Source organism: Pituophis catenifer, unplaced genomic scaffold (genome assembly GCF_029215685.1).
Source record: "Pituophis catenifer annectens isolate HBS135680 unplaced genomic scaffold, rPitCat1.0.hap2 SCAF_2, whole genome shotgun sequence".
Lineage (NCBI taxonomy): Eukaryota > Metazoa > Chordata > Lepidosauria > Squamata > Colubridae > Pituophis > Pituophis catenifer.
In genome coordinates, this window is record NW_027256882.1 from 80,807,086 (window position 1) to 80,827,298 (window position 20,213).

Genomic DNA, 20,213 nt, shown 5'->3' on the forward strand with positions numbered 1-20,213 from the left:
AAAGCTCTGTACTTCATCACATATTGAAACGATATGTGGTCAATTTATTAATTAAGCAAAGGAAAAAATATTTTAACAGCTTTAAGGAAATTATAAATCTTACAATCAATACCTCAATAAATTCGTATTTATTTTGCATTGGTACCTTCACTGTTGCCAGGTCAAGAATTGAAGAAGTAAGAAATAGTAAGTCAAAGAAATGAAGCCATTAGAAAACAAAATGATATATAACTAAATCTAATTTACATGAAGCCATTAACTATGACACTTAGTAATTTTCTGTCCTTCCAAACCATCCTTCCATTAAATCCACACGTTGTTTCACATGCTGTCTTTGTTCTTTAAACTTCTGACATCTCTCTTTAGAGGATCTTTTCAATTCCAACCACAATTTTCTCATCCTTTCCCTTTCTCTCAACCCATTCATTCTTCCTTTAGACATTCATTTGCAATTGGATTCTCATTCATTTATGACCATGAACCTTCAGTGCACAATACTTCCCTTGTACCATACTCACCTTTGTATTCAGTCACTAATTAGTTTTAGACCTGAAAGTGTATACACACACACACACACACACACACACACACACACACACACACACACAGAGTGACCAACCAAAGAATTCCGAAGGATTTGTGAAACCTAATCTATCCAGATGAAGGTGGGGATTCCTGTCTTTTTAAAATATGTTCCTTCAATCTGTGTTCCATTCTTTTTCCAAACGATTGTCAGATTTTTTAAAAAAATCTGTTTCTCAAGATTCACCAAGTTTTCACTGAATGTTCCCCTTTATGGTATAATTTTGGCTATATTTATGCAAGAATAGGATGACTGGAATTAGTTACTGGGGTGAATGCTCCTTTGCAAAAAAAATACAACCTTCAAACAAAAAATCTTATTTAATTTCTGAATCACTCCAATGTAATTCTCTTTCTTAGGTATGCTTGTTTGTTTCTTTATTTCTATGTTTGCTCAGATTTCTATGACAACACTGGGAAACACTTGCTTTTATTCTTTGCTGACTCTGGTCCAAATACAAGCTACAAAATAATGAGCCAGACTAGTAGAAAAATGTCATGGGTAATATGTAACATGTTAAATGAGAAATCCTATTTTGTTTTCTCTTTTCTATCATTTAAATGAAGACATTTTACATTGTTTTGTTGCTGCTTTTTATTATGTTTATCATGAACTGTTTTATAAGTTTATAAGTTATAAATTGAATAAGTGGCATTGATATGGATGAAATACATTAATCAAAATTATTAGATAAATAAATGGTCCTTCTATATTCATAAAACATAGAACATTCCATGTACAACCTTGCATTTTCTCACTGCATTGGGACAGCTTAAGATGCACTGGTTTGGCACAGCATGAAATCATTTATGTTTCTAAACTAAAAAGGAATCACTGAACTCGAAATGCACTTTATATTTTTGGAAGGAGGCCTCAAGTATATTATTTCCCATTTTAGTGTTTAAGATAATAACTTCATCCCCTCTAAACATCTGAGGAATTATTTTATTACATCTGAACATAAGCACAATAAAGCATCAACTGTTAATGTCTCAAGTACTGTATTAATGCATAAAGAATTAAAGATACTGAATATACTGACATACACTATAGATGTATCATGATCCTGAATTCATAAAATATTCAAAATTTCAAATGTATCCATTTTGTTGAATAGCTTATGCATGCATTGTTTCAAAATACTTAATATATCCTTGAACTACACTCTTAAATTATAATTTTATAGGTAAATGCTTCTTTTCCATTTCAGAACAAATACAGAAATATTCAGTTTGTTATTTATGTGATGGAATTAATGAAACATGAATGTGTATATGTATATATATTCATGTTCCCATTTCTCTATTTCTTTTTTATTTTATCTTAGCAGCATCCAAGTTAGCTTGAAATCACAGGAAGAAAGGAGTGGGAAAAGGCGTGTCCTGTTAAGTTTTTTTGATCCATGTCTTAGAAACTGACTGCAAAATGAAAATGGCTAAATGGGCTTTTCAATGTTCTAGACATGAGTGGAAAAGGGAAATGATACTTCTTGATTACATGAAAAAGAAAATATTCAGCAGCATCCAAAGTGCTGGTGATGATGTTACGGGACACAAAATAATAGAAATCTAAGAAAATATCTCCAAACTGACAATATTCAGGTTGATTTGACAAGAAAATGGTGGGAAGAAAAATGAATTTCAGCAATGGGATCCTGGCTTGCTGATTGTCATCCCTGCTCCTGTATATTTCTATCAAGCTCATCTTCCTTACTCTCTGAAAATACTTCAGATCTTCTTGGAGTTAAACACAGAATTGTACAACATTACATAATCAATATAGTTGGTAGGATTGCCAGTATATCTACAGGTTATATCTGTATATCTGCAGCTTGACACTTGCCCTAAAAACCCACCTTTAATTTTTTGTTTTAAAAAATAATTATCATTAATTTTAAAAGAAGAGTGAGAATCCCCCTGAGAACCTCAAGAAGAGATGACAAGAAACCACTCTTGAGCATTATATATATTTCTGGCCATGCCTTACAATTCTAAGCAAGCCTGAAAGGCATTCTTCAAAAATAAAAAAAGCTCCATAGTACCACTTTGTTTGGACTCTTGCCCAGAAAATAAGACAACAACAGTTAGATGGTAAAGAACATCCTGGATGGCTAGAGAAACATCATAATGCCTTCTGCTAAATGGTTATTTTGTAATAATTGACGATGATTGGCTAGTTGACGATGGAGGCCATTTTGTTGGAATACACACATGCTATACATTAATAATCCTAAATGTATTCACAAGCCTAAAATGGTTAAAAATTGAGGTGGGTTCACACTTCATCCTAAAGCAAAACCAAATAAGCCAAATTGTGCCTTCATATAGTGTGTGAACCTTTTATTTGCTTCCCTGACTTCTTTGGCTGGTAAGGAGAATTTTGATGGGAGATAAAGATTTTTTTCAAGCTGCCTCAGCAAAGTCATTACAAAAAGCAACTTTCTTTTCTCACCTGCATGGAAAATTAGATAAGTCATAGAACAATTTAATAGCAGTTTGGTTTCCCTTTCAATTTAATGAGTAATGAAAATAAATGGCAAGCATAAAATAGATTTGTTTTCTCTAATTCTCTGGGCTTTTAAGAGGAAGGTTGATGCATAAAACATGGCGGTGATGCTGGTGATAAAAAGAAATTAGATTACCTTTAATAATAATACACTGCTAGCTAAGTTATGAGTTAACCTTTGTTAGCTGCCCAGAGTCACTTGGTGAATGGGCAACATAAACAAACAAACCAATAAATAGACAGACCAACAGATACATCCCTCCCTATGCAGATAATTGTCCCTTTTTCATAAAAAATAAAATACTGTTAACTTGTTTTACTTGCTTCAGATATGAATTTTTTTGTGAAAGGTAAATTAAGTGCATTAATTCAGATCATACAAAATTAGTATCATTGTTCCAAATAGTGAAAATGGCTTTTTTTTCACTCTGAGGGAAATGGGTGGTTTCTACATTTGACAAATAAATAAATAAAACAGCTTCAAGAAACAAACAAACAAATCTGCTTCTGATTTAAAGTAACAGAACAAGATCCAACCCATGCCTCTAACCTGAATACTGCTAAAAGAAATCAAATCTGTATATTAGAAGTGTCTTACTTGTTTTGACCCACCAGCTGTATTTGAAATTTAAATAATTTAAATTTAAATAATATTTCCTATTAACTCAGAGGCAGTTACTTCTAAGTAAACATGCACAGGATTGAACTGCAGTTTTCTCAGACTATTTGAGAAGAGATCCACTTAAAAACACAGTCAAAATCATTTTATTTTACCTGTAGTCAAAGCCTCTTTCATTTTTATTGCACAGAAAGGCTGTAATTGCTCTCCCTGATTCTGGACTGGTCCTAGTTCAAAAGAGTTGAATGATAGTCGTAAGAAGGGTGCCATAATTCACAGTTCAGCAGTCACCTGTAGAAGAAAGACCAGGCAATGGTGTTAAGTCAAAAATTCTACTGAGTAAAAATAAGAATTAAGAAAGCATAAATAAATTCTGTTTCAAATCTGCTCACAGATTTCCACTTTTATTATTGGATCTGCCTTTGTTTTCTTTCATAAATATTCACATTCTTAAATCGCCAAACCACATTTGAATGGGATACAATGGGGTACAAGAAGCAATCCATTTTGCAACCTCTAACTACAGAAAATAACTGCCTTTCAAAAGACTGAGTAGTTAAATCTGAGTAAATTAATTTGCAATTACTACAGATTTAGGTAATCAAAATACTATCAGAGTTACCTGACTTTTAGCGAAGGAAGATTTCTAAATTCTGAGTGTATATTGTATGTCAGAACAAATAGTAGAAGTTACAAGAGTTCCTAAAAATAGTATATGCAGTATAACTTTGATCCTTAACTTATTAAAAAATGAATAATTTGAATGTTTATTATTAAACATTATAGTTAAGTGACCCACTTAACTATAATTCTTTAAATTAGGTACATCAGTGGTACTTTGCAGTTTTCCTCATCCCTCTTGTCTAAACAAATAAGAAATAAGAAATGAGCCCAACCAATGTCCGTCCCCGTCCCCCCCGTTTATTTTTTATGTCAGGCAGCTTTGAAATCCAATAAATAAACAAACAGGCATGTATGAAAAGAGTCAAACTGACAGAGACTTCTATAATCAAAGCCCTGCCTAGCAGTTTTGATTGCATGTTCACATCCATTATCCTTGACGCATCCTGAAATGTTCCTGTGCATGGAATTGTGTAACTTCTCTTGCAGAAACACTTGTAGGATATGTATACTAGCAAGTCAAATATTTCATTTGATATATGTAACAAATAGCAAGGAGACATCTGAATTGAGTCGTTCCCGCTTTTAAGCAATTTCACTCCATGTCTTTTTTTAAAATAAAGAGTACTAAACCCTTCTCTTTCCTGTGCAGCATATACAGCAGCTTCATTTGTTCCCTCCCTTGCTTTCTCAGTGATATGCATCTGCGTAAAATAAAATGTAGACTGAAATTATGAAGATCAGAGCTAGTATCTCTGCTGGTTTAGAATTATGTAGCACATTCATATATAGTTTCATCAGTTAAATTAAAACACGAATTCAGAATTATAATTCCTATTCTATTGGATCATTGTCCCATGATTCTTCTACTCCTTCTGTTAACATATTCCCACTCCTGGAATATTGCAGTCCACACCTGGAATACTGCAACCAATTTTGGTTCTGCTCTATTCTATTCTATTCTATTCTATTCTATTCTATTCTACTCTACTCTATTCTATTCTATTCTATTCTATTCTATTCTATTCTATTCATTTGCAAGTTTTCTTTTTAAATCATGCAATTGTTCCATATGCCATAATCGAGGACATCAGCAGAAAATGTTCATTTAGCTCAGATTTTTTATTCATACTTGCTAGTCAGTAGGTGTCACTCTCTCATACTATTTTCAAGAAAATGCAGTATTATGCCAATATATATGTTTTAAATACCCATAATATTGCTGCTTCTGTCCCGATCCCAGCCTAGCTCTATTCATTATGTGACTCCTTGACATGTATACTCTTTTCTTTAAATTATCTCAGATTATTTCCAACTATCTGCAATAATGTTCTTATACTGTATGCTACTTAGGTAGTGAAAATATTTTTATTTCAATATTAAGAATTGTGTGTGATATCCAACCGTGTTTTAATAAAGGAATTTAACAAGGAAACGTTGACAGCCAACAGTTTTTAAAGAATGCCTAATTTCAAAATAGCTTCCGTTTGCTCAATGATATACATGCGTCAGGTACATAAATTAATCAAGTGATATCAATCATTAATGCTTTTATCAAGCCAATAATATTCTAATCGTAGCACAACATTAAAACATGCAATGTATCATTAAAAAAATATTTTCTATATAAATATTCCATAATATCATTGCTGCAAATGTACAGTTCCTTGTAATTTGGATACAAAAATAAACAAAATGGAAGCAGCAAAACCCACCAAGTTTACACCTTTTGGATGAATACAATACATGAAGAATTCATGTTCAATCCATAACATGAAGATGTCATCCTTGCAATTATTTCACTTCAATATAAAAGCAATAATAAAAAAAAATAAAAATTTAAGTACTATAAATTTGAAGGCAGGTTTACAGTTTTTATGGGGGACTGTTTGCTTTTTAAGAAAAAGATGCAAAAAAAAAATCTCAACTTTTCTAATGTTCTGATTGGAAGTTAATTTAACAGGGGAAAGCTATTGGGATTATGGTGAAGACTTTAACAAAAAATATTCATCTGCCTGCAGCAGCTGTGTAAAAGATAAATTTCTTCTAAAGATGAACTCAAGAAGAAATTGAGAATTATGCCAGAATCTTCATTTTTTCAATTTCTTGGGCAACCACCAAGATTACCACACGGTACATAGATAAATCCATTCTAGAAAGAAAAAAGGATACAAAACTCTCCATGCTGCATAAACCTATCTACCTAGCATGCCTTCAATCTATTCCTTAAAAAAAAGTAGATTCTTAGGATAAATCCACAAGGGACATTGTGCAAAAGGATGCATGCAGAAATAATATACTGTAGCAGCAGCATCGCCATAATTCTAGAAATGAAAAAAGGCTATAAAGAGTGATCAAAATAATCATAGGATGAAGAAATATTGCTCTTCTAATCTGAGGAAAAGAGATATTTATAGGAAGGCATAGTGCACAAAGATGCTTAAAATTACACCTGTTACAATATCAGAATCTGAATGTAGAAAAATTCCAAAAAGAGAAAATGAAATAGTTTTTCATACAATTTTTTTTTATTTATTTATTTATTTTTTTAATTTGATTTATATGCCGCCCTTCTCCGAAGACTCAGGGCGGCTTACAATGTGCTCAGCAATAGCCTTCATCCTTTTTGTATATTTATACAAAGTCAGCTTATTGCCCCCACAAACTGGGTCCTCATTTCACCTACCTTAGAAAGGATGGAAGGCTGAGTCAACCTTGAGCCTTGGCGAGATTCGAACCCTGCAGTAATTGCAGGCAGCTGGTCTTAAGCAGCTTAATAACAGGGTGCTTTAAACCCTTGTACTACCAAGGCTCTTGGTAGTTTATATGTAAGTCACATTTATATGTAAGTCACAGCCCACAAAATGTAATGATAGCCATCATCTAAGATGATATTAAAAATAAATATTGTTTTGTTATGTACATGCCCCAACACTGAAAACCCTACAGTATAGATAGTCTTCGACTTACAATGTTTCATTTAGTGACTGTTTGAAGTTACAATGGCACTGAAAAAAGTGACTTATGACTGTTTTTCACACTTGCAATCATTGCAGCATCCCCATGGTTATGTGATCAAAATTCAGATGCTTGGCAACTAATTCATATTTGATGGTTGCAGTGTCCTGGAGTCATGTTATCACCTTTGGTGACCTTCTGACAAGCTAAGTCAATAGGGAAGCCAGATTCACTCAACAACAGTATTACTAACTTAACAACTGCAGTGATTCATTTAATACTTGTGGCAAGAAAGGTTATAAAATGGGGCAAAATTCCCTTAACAAATGTCTCCCTTGGCAACATAAATTTTGGGCTCAATTGTGGTCATAAGTCGAGGACTACCTGTACTCAATTAAGTGATGTTAGGGTTTAGTCACTCAGATGGATATTCTGAACTGAGTGATTTCTCTGCACTATAAAATTACTTCAGCTAGGGCACAAAAACAAGCCACTGTGTTCTACCAACATGACAGGAACGATGACATGTTGTTCTTTTTACTTGGCAAATAACATTTATCAGTGTTTTAAGAAATGACATATTAAAATTAAATTTTAATATGTTTAAAATTAAAATTTCAAGGAAGTTTTTTTTTTACAAAAATAATTTTATTCAGATTCTTGCATGACGCACAGAGCAGAAAGCTAGAATTTTTGCTTAAGATTCAACAACAAATTGAAATGAACACGATCTAATTGTTCTGGCTTGCTTTCTGCTATGTGGGCTTTTCTACCAGTGCAAAACTCCATGGCTAGTTTGCTTACTACTTTATCCAAACTGGTGTTTCCGACCTGCTATTATCTAACAGATCAGGAACCAAAAGCAAAGAACAAATAATGTCATCAAATTCTGGTTTATTAGGAAACCACTGAACCCGGAATTCATATATGGGTATACCACTAAACAAACCAGTGCTGCAAGTTTCTTGTTTTGTTTAGCCTTTCCTGCTGAGAGAAGGCAAGCATAAGGAATTAAGCAATCACTTTGTGTTGCCTATTATTAATAAGCCAGGATTTCTAGCAATTAGATTATTACAGAATAAGAAACCTATGAAAAAGATATGGGGATACAGATTTTATTTGATTCTTTAACCAACACCAGGAGACAAACATTTTTACATTTATGAAATGTGTTGGCAGAGTGAATAATGAAATGCAGCTTAACATACACAAGGAAATCAGGACACACCCAGTGCTGAACCGACAAGAACTTCATTGCCCACAATCACCTGAACTAAGTAGAATGACCTGTGCTCAATAGAGATTTATTGACTTTCCACCATATTGAATAAATTCAAGGCAGTGATGCTGTTTTGCTTTATTTGTCCTTAGCTCAATGCCTGAAAGCAGCAAATATCTAATGATGAATATGACAGCACCAGATGAAATGCAGTCTGTTTTCTTTCTTTCTTTTCTTGAAGAGGATACTTCTTTAAATATTCCCTTCCTATGTCATTTCAGTTTGCAGATGGAAGAGCAATTGCTTAACCATCTTAATTTTAAAAGTTCAAAGGTGTGCTGTTTCAGTGCAGAAATTAAATCTCACTTTCAGTCATGCATGGCTTAATTACACCGTGACAGGAACATTCACACAAAAGGAATTATGTACATTGTACAAGTGAAGTCCTCCTATCTTGTTCTTTTTTAAAAATGAAATAGACACCACATGCAAATATATAGTACTGTTCAAGTAACCAGCTTGACTGGTTACATGACTGGACAAACAAAAGATAATTTGTATTCTTCAGAGTGGACTACAATAAGCCCTTGCAAGAGCAAAGTAAAGAAAAATATATCAGTGAACAGAGCCAGCATTATCACATTCTCTAACCAATAGCAATAAGATTTGGTATCCAAAGCTAGGCTTGGGAAACATTGATGTGGAACCAGATGTATTGCTCTACTTCTTTATTTTCTCTTTTACTGTTTTGGGTATTGAGGGAGATACAGAGTTCTGGTTCTTGCTCTTCTGCCCTCCCATTGATAAGGCAGTCTTTGATTAGGTTCATACACTGCATACAATTCTAGCATGTTTGTAGGAGGAGTTACTTCAGGATGGATAAAATTGGTTACATCAGATGTCACCTCTCAATTTCCTGATCCAGCAGAGATGGTACAAGAAGCCTTCTGGAAATGCTGTATACCTTAGCAAATAATGTGAAATAAACGAAGGATAGCTAATTTAAAAAACCCACAATGATGCAAATAGCTCTTTGCAATGTGTAAAACCAGTTTTTCATTTAAGAATTATTTCAAAATAAATATATTTTCTCTTTAATTCCGTGCATGTAGAAGAATGTAGCATTTCCCTTTTTTCTTCTATATCAGTTATGGTTCATTGTACTTCCCTATTAAACATCAACTTCATTTATTAGATGAATATACTATTTGTAACTGAAAGAAGTCTATGTTACAGAGAGTCAATGTACCATTAAGGACTCAAAATTGCAGAGGGAAAGATTACTCTTTTTAAAAAAAGAGAAACTTTCTAACATCCCTACAATCTTCCAAAGACTAAATGGAAATATAGCAGCTGAATGACCTTCATATCTGATACGTTGTTTTGAATAGTTCATAAACAGCCTTTTCCCACTAAAACATGTCTTAAATAAAGCTCAATATCCACAATGGAAAAATAATCAGTTTCCAGGATTCTAGTAGACAGAAAAAATGTGAAGTGTGTAAATAATGACCATCTGGCATATACAATTAATTTGGGGCAAACTGAAGAAAATGGGTCAAGGAGGCACTTATGAAATGAAGCTAACTTCTTTTTAGAGTGCTTCTTTTAGAGTGAACTATGGAAGAAAATCAAACAATTTGAAGTTGCTTGGCAATTATTCCCAGCAGAGTCTGTTTTATTTCTCTGTAATATATGTTAACATATGTTTTAGGAATGCACTAGTTGCTTAACAGAATTAATATCCTTATTCAAATGACTTAAAAACAATTTGTAAAAAGCAAGACAAAAAATGGGGACTTTAAATATAGCTTATTAAAAAAACTCTTGTTCAGTGATTGCAGAATGAGCAGCCCTTTGAAAGATAATTCATGTTTAAAATTAAAGATTGAGCAGAATGAAATCTAGAAACCATAAGTGAAACAATAGCAAAACTATTAAGGTTAAATTAGACATCACAATAATAGCTTGCATGCAATTAGCATTCTGGATGTTGCTTGCTTTTGCAATGGATGACATTATTTTAGCCCTCAGTATTAAGATTTAAGGACAGATTTTCAGATGCTTCCTAGCTTTATATGCCCTTTCTAAAAATGGATGTTATGCAAAACACTGAAAAGAGAGGGCTGTTATGGCTCTATTAAAACAGTATTGTCAGGTGTTTGGCTAAAAGTGATGCAGGTTTTTTATTTTAAAGGCAGCCACTTAAAAGCAAATATGTCCATTTTTAGAAAGATCATTTAGAGAAAGAGTTAAGAATTACTAAAACAGACACATCCTTTGGACAATCTCCATGGCTACTTCAGAGGCTGTTCAAAGGATGCTCAAATTAGATGCTTGAATTCTGCTAACATGCTTTGCAAAGTTTGAAGGACCTGCATAATCATCTAATACTTAATGCTAGTTTTCTATTTTTTATTCCTTGTATTGAATTACTAGTTGATGGTAGCCAGAAATCTCCTCCCAGTCATAACTTCATTGGTTTCGACTATTTATATGTCTAAAAAGGAGCAGCAATAAACATAAGAGTTCAATCATATATAAACTATGTAGAGAACACCAATCCAATACTCTGAAAGAGATCTGATTTTTATAGCTTTCTCTGCAGTTATTTTAATCTGACTCCATGACTAGATCTGGAATGAGCCTTGAAAACAGGAACTCACATCTCCTACAGCAATGCTTACGGAAGCAAAAGGGTGAATTTTGTTTGCCTATGTGCAATTATATCTTATTCTGTGAAAACTCTACAGATTAGCCCAAGAATTCTTAACTATGATTCTTTAAAATTTGAATTACTGTAACTTTATTATTTTGGGATGGAATGTAAATATGCAGTGATAGTAGTCCTGTAGAGCATAGGTGGGCAACTATGACCCTTTTATGATTTGTGGACTTCAATTCCCAGAATTCCTGAGCTAACATGGCTGGCTCAGGAATTCTGGGAGTTGAAGTCCACAAGTCATAAAAGGGCCATAGTTGCCCACCCCTGCTGTAGAGGAAAACTAAATTTAGTAATTAACCTTTTACCTCTTAAATAATCAAATAAATTATTCATTCTGAAATGCATTGGACTGGGGTTTATATAACAACCATAATACAGATAACAATGGCAATCACCAAAAACATGTAATGTTCTAGTTGTAGATAGGCTCGATAGAATAAATAATGGCCAAAAATCTGGCCATCTGGAAAGACGTTTCAGACATGGTGAAATAGAAGTGACACAAAAGCATTGGACATTTTTCCAGAGTAGTTCTTTAAAATGGGATATATATATTCTGTGGAATCTCTAAGCCACATGCTCCCTTGCGGGTCTCTTTACCGAGTCTCTGAAGATATATATATTAGCGATATATCTTCTGAGATTCCCTGTAAAGAGATCCACAAAGGAGCATGAGGCTTAGGGATTCTACAGAACCATCTCCACATGGACAGATGAAGAAATTTCTACCCATTTTATACTACCATTGCCAGACTGTGGTAGGAAATGTAGTTTGCACCTGGCCGACATGAAGGAAGACCTGACAAAATTCAGAATTAGAATTGGAGAAAGACAAGTTGGCACATGCCCATTGGAAAAATCTGTGGACTGTGAGGCTGGATACTAGGTTTAGATTGGCTTAAAAATCAATATCCCAGCTACATTGCTTAAGGTGACTCCTGGCATTTTCAAACCCTAATGGACAGAGGCTTTTCAAAGGAAAAAAAAAATATTCAATTCACATGCTGAGCAGCGTTTCCATTTCTTCTATCACTGTTCCTCTCCTCTTTCATATTATTGTGGATTGCATAAGCACTGAACTTTTCACATGTTCCATGATCATTTCTTTGTTCTTATTGATCATTCTGATAGGGGAATGATTCATGACCTAAGAACATGCCACATTTGCCATATTCTTCTCTGTCTATAATCTCTGTCTTCATCTGCATCAAGATGGTTTGTTGCTTTTTTGCGATACCTCCCTTCCCATCATCACTCTTGTGCTTAAGTGCAGACATTCGCAGTTACTACATACAACATACAACTAAACAGCGAACTGTATCTGAGCGAATCCATGAACAGTATGTGATTGGGAAGTCAGGAGAAGGCAGGAAGGGTTAATTTCTAAGATGCCACATATGTGGTAAACCAGAAACTAAACTAAACTAAACAGTTTAACTGCCCTTTCCCAAATACCAGGACCTTCTGGATTTCAGTAACAGTTACAGGCAGGTTTATTCCTCTTGGCGAAAGTTTACAATTCAAAAATTTGTAAGTAGAATAAGAGTAATCTGTACCTTACTGTGCAAATCCTTTAAAAACCAAACCAGGGAAAGAACTCTTAATAAAATAGGCAGCAAATGTTTCCCTGTTTTGAAGAACTTCAAATGATGCCCAGTCCTCTGCAGATCTGGTGATTTCATAGAGTTGTAAAATGGGACAAAACTCACTTAACAAATTTCTCAATTGGCAACATATATTTTCGGTTCAATTGTGATCGTAAGTTGAGGACTACCTGTATTGTATATACTGCATGTCAACAATCATTAGTCCAATTAAGAAAATTAATATATTAATCTTAATAACCTGATGTGTTGTCTGTGTACACACAGAAAGTTGGGGAAACTGAATTTTAATACTCCAACAAGGACTATTAAATACTAGAGTAAATACTCTAATTCCAACTAGCCCAATGCACACTGACACTCTGTTGACATCTTTCCCTTATAAGTATAAATTACATATATTTTTTTCACAAGCTTCCTTATCATTTTATTTAAACAAGCTGCTTTCCCATGAGTTAACACTTTGTCTCAGTTGCCACATACATGGTCGGGGTGGAGAAAATTGCTCATTTCAATTCACAATCGTCATCGTAGTCATTCATTACCTAGTCACACAACAGTAGACAAGAAGGTTTAAAAATTTTAGTACCACTTTATTTTCCAGAATAATTTTATTCAATAAGTTTTACTACCTTAATAAATAAATGCCTAAATACTTAAGCAGCACTGGAGACCATAAGTAGTGAAACTAAAATGTTACATTCCAGATAAACATAGATCAATAGAATTTAATAGCAATAAATCATCATTTATTCTTAATGTTCATTAGGAAGATCTTAGGTCACTAATATTTTTAGCTTAACTTTGTTTTCCTTCTCTTTCCCTCCTTTAAAATTTAAAAGTAAATATTAACTTAAATACAAGTTACTGACTATTGATTTCTCTTACCAAGAAAAATATATTTTAAAAAATCCAATTATGCATAGCTATCCCGTATCAAGACACCTAATCTCTCTAAAAAACTCTATTTCTCCTAAACATTTCTCTTTCTGTGTTAAAGAAATAACTTATTTTCACAATATTCTTACATTGTCCTGAGAAATGCTATTACACAACTATCAGAAATATTGCAAGCAAAAAGAAAGCAAAATATTTCCACTGGGGACCAAAGGCAATCCTTCCTTGAGAGAATTGTGCTACTTCATGTAGCTATTTAAAGATTAGATGTTGTTCCTGATTTAACAAGAAAGAATCAGAAGCTCAGAACACACCTTAGAAACAATTCCTCCTTATGCAGTATCCATATGGTCTGGTCGTAACAACAGGCAGAGAAGTGATAGTGCACTCAGTAATGTATCAAAAAAGATTACCCAACTAATTTGCAGACATATTAGATTTTCGGGATCCAATTTGGATCATCTTGCAATATTATCCTGGGACACGTATATTTATTTGCCTTCATTTGTCATATTAGAATTGTTATGGAATTAGACTTATCACCTCATATTTGTAACATAGCAGTTTTCATGTTTGCATTATGCTACAAATGCTTTAAAAATTGGAAGAAGGGAAAAGAATCTACTAATTTGGACTGCTCTCTTTCTGAGGACATGCTCTCTGAGTTTGGGAAAAATCCAGTCATTTACTGCATAGATGGGAAAGCAAATTGCAGATAGCACCATTAATACTCTTGTAAAATATGGTTCTATCAGTATACCAATGTTTAAATGGTTGGTATAATGTGAAAGAGGCTATCTCTTTGTATGTACATGAAATGTAGGTGAGGTTGAGGAATGAATCTTTCATAATTTATTACCAAGTCTTTGGTCACTCTTATAATTCAATCTTAGTCAGAGGTAGGGCAAACCTATTATTAAGTGCTACGTTTAATCATAAATATTAGTATGATACATATAAGGAAGCAACTTTTTGAAAAAAGTGTGCCATTTAATTGAATTATAAATGAAACGTTACCCTATATTGATATCCATTAAATAAGTAACTTTAAAAAGTTATTTTAAAACATGTGAATTATTGGAGCCACAAACACTTCAATGAGGAGACATCCCTTCAACCACAGCCATGTTTGAATAGGACCGGTCTCTTGCACTTAGCAACTGATTCTATCATACATGCAGACCAGTGGTGGGTTGCTCCTGGTTCTGTCTGGTTCTTGCAAACTGGACAGTAAAAGCGGCGGGAGGCTCCGCCCACCCATGCGGACGTCATAATGGATGATCTGCGCATGTGCAGAAGCTTCTGCATGCACGCGCTCCCGTTACGAACCGGTAGTAAATGTAAGTAGAACTCACCTCTGCTGCAGACCTATAAGGAAAGTTCTGGAATATCCAGTCATATTTTTCCAAAAGTCTTAAACTTGAAGGAACTTGTTTATAATGATCATATCCAAAGATTTTTTTACCCACAATGACTTATTGTGAAACCAGTAACTATTATTGGCATGATCTGGCTGATTTTACATGTTTTTTTTTAAATAAATAATATAATACTATATAATATCAATTTACCAGTTTCATGCATTGTTTTCAGCTGGCAGACTAGTTTCTTCTTACATCTCTCTGTGACATTTCAAAAGTTCCTTGTGAAATTAAAACTTGATCATTTTTAGAGCTGGAGGCTTTCTCCTAATCCTGAATTCTATATATAGTATTTCTCTAACATTCTTTTAAAAATGATATTTCATTTGAAGTCCTACCACTTAAATGTCATTACCAAGCATTCTTTTCCTGCTTTTTTTTATCCTAAGTGAAACAAAGCACTACAGTGGAATTTTTTCTTCAAGCTTCAAAAGTCATAGCAACCACCTAAGAAGATTTGCAGGATGAATAGGTAAAATGGAACAGCAGTAGCTCGGACAATCAGGTTAGATGGTGATGCATGATTCCTTTAAATTATCTGAAAATCACATGTAAACTAAAGTTATAATTGTAGAGAAAATGAATATGAACTTGCACTTTACACAGTGAAACTATGATGCCTTCTGATTTTAAAAATCAGGTGATAAAAAGTAACTTAGCAAATCAAAGGACATTCCTATCTTGGAGGTAGGAAAGTGAAAGCATTCATATCTAATAAATGACTGGTCAAAGGTAAGTTGCACTTCAACTTGAGTATAACTGTGCAATCCTAATAAAGCAGAGTCTCAGATCATGAAGGTTGCAGTACTTGCATTTGTACAAACAGGAGTATCGAGTCTCATTCGGAGCTTCACCTGATTGCTTGAAAGCTGGGCAGAAACAAGCAGGGAGCCAGTACAACCTGTTTTCCACTGGAGTTAGATACAGCTTCAGAGCCGTGCTTTGCCTTGATGAAATTTCACACAAAGCATCAAGACATGCTTTGAGAAACAACACAGCCCCATTGCTTCTAAAAGCACAATGAAGCAGCTGGATCCCCATATTTCTGAAGCCTTTGATATTCTCATACCAGGATGATGCCTTTGGCACATGGACAGAAATCTCTTCTGAGGCTTCCAATCAGCTGCTGGAAATAAAGGAAGCAGCTTCTGTGAGTCTGCAGCCTTCTCTGACTAAAGGAACCGCTGTGAAAGGTTTTTGGCAATCTCAGGCAAAACAAATTGCTTCCTCAGCTCACTGAGACAAATCATATTAATGTTGCATACCCCTATTTTTCATCTAATTTGAGACTCTTTGTGCATTGAGATGAATGCCTAAAGCCACTTCTAATATTATTGTTGTATTTAAATACACATTCACACATCTTTACACTATAAGTCAGCAGTATCATCCTTCATAACATAAACGTTACAGTTTCCTTTCCTTTTTGGCACTCAGTGGCTTGCAAGGCAAAACTTCAAAAAAAGGAAAACTTTTCAGTATTTTGAGTTTTACAGTTAGATTTCGTTGAAGGAAGTTGAAGCATATTTTATTTTTAAACAGCTTTTTAAATTCGTATTAATTCTCTTCAGATACAGTCAGGTCCATAAATATTGGGACATCGACACAATTCTAACATCTTTGACTCTATACACCACCACAATGGAGTTGGAATGAAACAAACACAATGTGCTTTAACTGCAGACTGTCAGTTTTAATTTAAGGGTATGTACATCCAACTCAGGTGAACGGTGTAGGACTTACAGCAGTTTGCATATGTGCCTCCCACTTGTTAAGGGACCAAAAGTAATGGGACAGAATAATAATCATAAATCAAACTTTCCCTTCTTAATATTTGGTTGCAAATCCTTTGCAGTCAATCACAGCCTGAAGTCTGGAACGCATAGACATCACCAGACGCTGGGTTTCATCCCTGGTGATGCTCTGCCAGGCCTCTACTGCAACTGTCTTCAGTTCCTGCTTGTTCTTGGGGCATTTTCCCTTCAGTTTTGTCTTCAGCAAGTGAAATGCATGCTCAATGGGATTCAGGTCAGGTGATTGACTTGGCCATTGCATAACATTCCACTTCTGTCCATTCAAAAACTCTTTGGTTGCTTTTGCAGTATGCTTTGGGTCATCGTCCATCTGCACTGTGAAGCGCTATCCAATGAGTTCTGCAGCATTTGGCTGAATGTGAGCAGATAATATTGCCCGAAACACTTCAGAATTCATCCTGCTGCTTTTGTCAGCAGTCACATCATCAATAAATACAAGAGAACCAGTTCCATTGGCAGCCATACATGCCCACGCCATGACACTACCACCACCATGCTTCACTGATAAGGTGGTATGCTTAGGATCATGAGCAGTTCCTTTCCTTCTCCATACTCTTCTCTTCCCATCACTCTGGTACAAGTTGATTTGGTCTCATCTGTCCATAGGATCTTGTTCCAGAACTGTGAAGGCTTTGTTAGATGTTGTTTGGCAAACTCTAATCTGGCCTTCCTGTTTTTGAGGCTCACCAATGGTTTACATCTTGTGGTGAACCCCCTGTATTCACTCTGGTGAAGTCTTCTCTTGATTGTTGACTTTGACACACATACACCTACCTCCTGGAGAGTGTTCTTGATCTGGCCAACTGTTGTGAAGGGTGTTTTCTTCACCAGGGGAAGAATTCTTCGGTCATCCACCACACTTGTTTTCCGTGGTCTCTCGGGTCTTTTGGTGTTGCTGAGCTCACCGGTGCATTCCTTCTTTTTGAGAATGTTTCAAACAGTTGTTTTGGCCACGCCTAATGTTCTTGCTATCTCTCTGATGGGTTTGTTTTGTTTCTTCAGCCTAGTGATGGCTTGCTTCACTGATAGTGACAGCTCTTTGGATCTCATTTTGAGAGTTGACAGCAACAGATTCCAAATGCAAATAGCACACTTGAAATGAACTCTGGGCCTTTTATCTGCACATTGTAATTGGGGTAATGAGGGAATATCACACACCTGGCCATGGAACAGCTGAGAAGCCAATTGTCCCATTACTTTTGGTCCCTTAACAAGTGGGAGGCACATATACAAACTGCTGTAAGTCCTACACCGTTCACCCGAGTTGGATGTACATACCCTCAAATTAAAGCTGACAGTCTGCAGTTAAAGCACATTGTGTTTGTTTCATTCCAACTCCATTGTGGTGGTGTATAGAGCCAAAGATGTTAGAATTGTGTCGATGTCCCAATATTTATGGACCTGACTGTATGTTTCAGAAACTTTGGATGACAGGCATTAATATGTTGAGGAATCTTTTATTGTATTGTGCAATACAATACAATTCTGCAACATCTGCAGAAAATAAACTGGAAATGTATATTATAAAGAAATGTATGAATTCCTAAATAAATACAATATATTTTATTGTCTATTACAAAATAGAATTTGCTTTAAACTTGTTGCTGCTTTAGTGATATTTTAGATAAACACTCATAGAAACTCAAATTGGCAGTGGCGGGCTTATTGAATATGGTAAAGACCTTTGATGCAGTAGAGTAGAAAGTTTTGGAGCAAATCCTGGCCAAATATGGAATTCCTCCCCCCCCCCATATTTTTAGCCTTTCTAACCCAATCAAATATTAGAAAGAAATAATGCAATGATGCAGTTTGGAAACTGTCTACCCAGTCATCTCTCAACAGGTTAACTCTCCCCAAACAGAATGGAACAGGCCAAATTTGATATGGGAGGGAAGGAAAAGAAACTGGCAGAAGAAGGATAGTTAAAAACTGGATCACAGAAAACTATTCCTCAAAAAAGATAATCACCAATGCATCCTATGGGAGAAGCAACTGAGCAGTGGTTCAAAATACTGCCAGCTGTTACATTATAAGCCCCTCTCATCACTGATTTGGTGATATTCTATAATAATAATAATAATAATAATAATAATAATAATAATAATAATAATAATATTTCTATGCCGCCCACTCTCCTAGGACTCTGGGCGGCCTACACCAAAGACAGTATACTAAATAGCATATTTCCCCCAACAATCCGGGTCCTCATTTTACCCATCATGGAAGGATGGAAGGCTGAGTCAACCTTGAGCCGGTGAGATTTGATCCGCTGATCTGCTGAACTAGCAGTCAGCTGAAGTAGCTGCAGTACTGCACTCTAACCACTGTGCCACCTCGGCTCAATTAAGGGGTTGGAAAGAATTCCAGCAGTCACACTCTGCAACTCTCCCGAGACTGAATATATTGACTGAATTAATGGGGCACTCTTATCCTTCAGCCAAGATGTTTATAAATGGAGTTCTCTCTTATTTATTTATTTATTTATTTATTTATTTATTTATTTATTTATTTATTTATTTAATTAGATTTATATACCGCCCTACTCCTGAAGGACTCAGGGCGGTGAACAGCCAAAAAGATAAAACACACAGATTATAAAATTTAAAACAGTATAAAAACATATTAAACGATTTGGCCCGAGACGAATTAAAACATCCCCATATTTAAAAACAGATTTAAAATTACTCATATATCATTTAAAAGGGAAAGTTAGGCCAGGCCAGCCTGTTGGAATAAAAAGGTCTTGAGGGCGCGGCAGAAGGTGCTTAAATCCGGGATCCTCCGTATCTCCGGGGGGAGCTCATTCCAGATAACAGGTGCCCCCACAGAGAAGGCTCTCCCCCTGGGGGCCGCCAGCTGACACTGTTTGGCCGACGGCACCTTGAGGAGCCCCTCTCTGTGAGAGTGTACTGGCCGGTGAGAGGCTATTGGTAGCAGCAGGCGGTCCTGTAAGTATCCAGGTCCTAAGCCATCTATTAAAATATCCCATGCAAATCTTCAGGGATGCTCTTTTGTTTTTTCTTTCATGGAGACAATACAGATAGTCCTCAACTTATAGTCCACTTCATTTAGTGGCATTCACAGTTAAAACAGCACTGAAAAAAAGTAATGACCGTTTTTCACCCTTATAACCATTGAAGTATTCCCATAATTGTGTGATCAAAATTCAGACGCTTGACAACTGACTCATATTTATGATGGCTGCAGTATCTTGGGTCAGCTTTTCAAACTTTTGACAAGCAAAGTC

General features: G+C 35.1%; 1 protein-coding gene across 1 annotated transcript in view; it reads right to left on the bottom strand.

The window, feature by feature from the left end:
- Nucleotides 1-13,347, bottom strand: part of PRKCD (protein kinase C delta) — a 50,962-nt gene extending 37,615 nt beyond the window's left edge. The window contains exons 1-2 of the mRNA XM_070933691.1: nt 13,318-13,347; nt 3,863-3,998 (exon numbers count right to left, since the gene is read on the bottom strand). Coding sequence (XP_070789792.1) covers nt 3,863-3,977 — 115 coding nt within the window. The 5' untranslated portion in view covers nt 3,978-3,998; nt 13,318-13,347. The remainder of the gene's footprint in view (nt 1-3,862; nt 3,999-13,317) is intronic.
- Nucleotides 13,348-20,213: the final 6,866 nt, after the last annotated feature.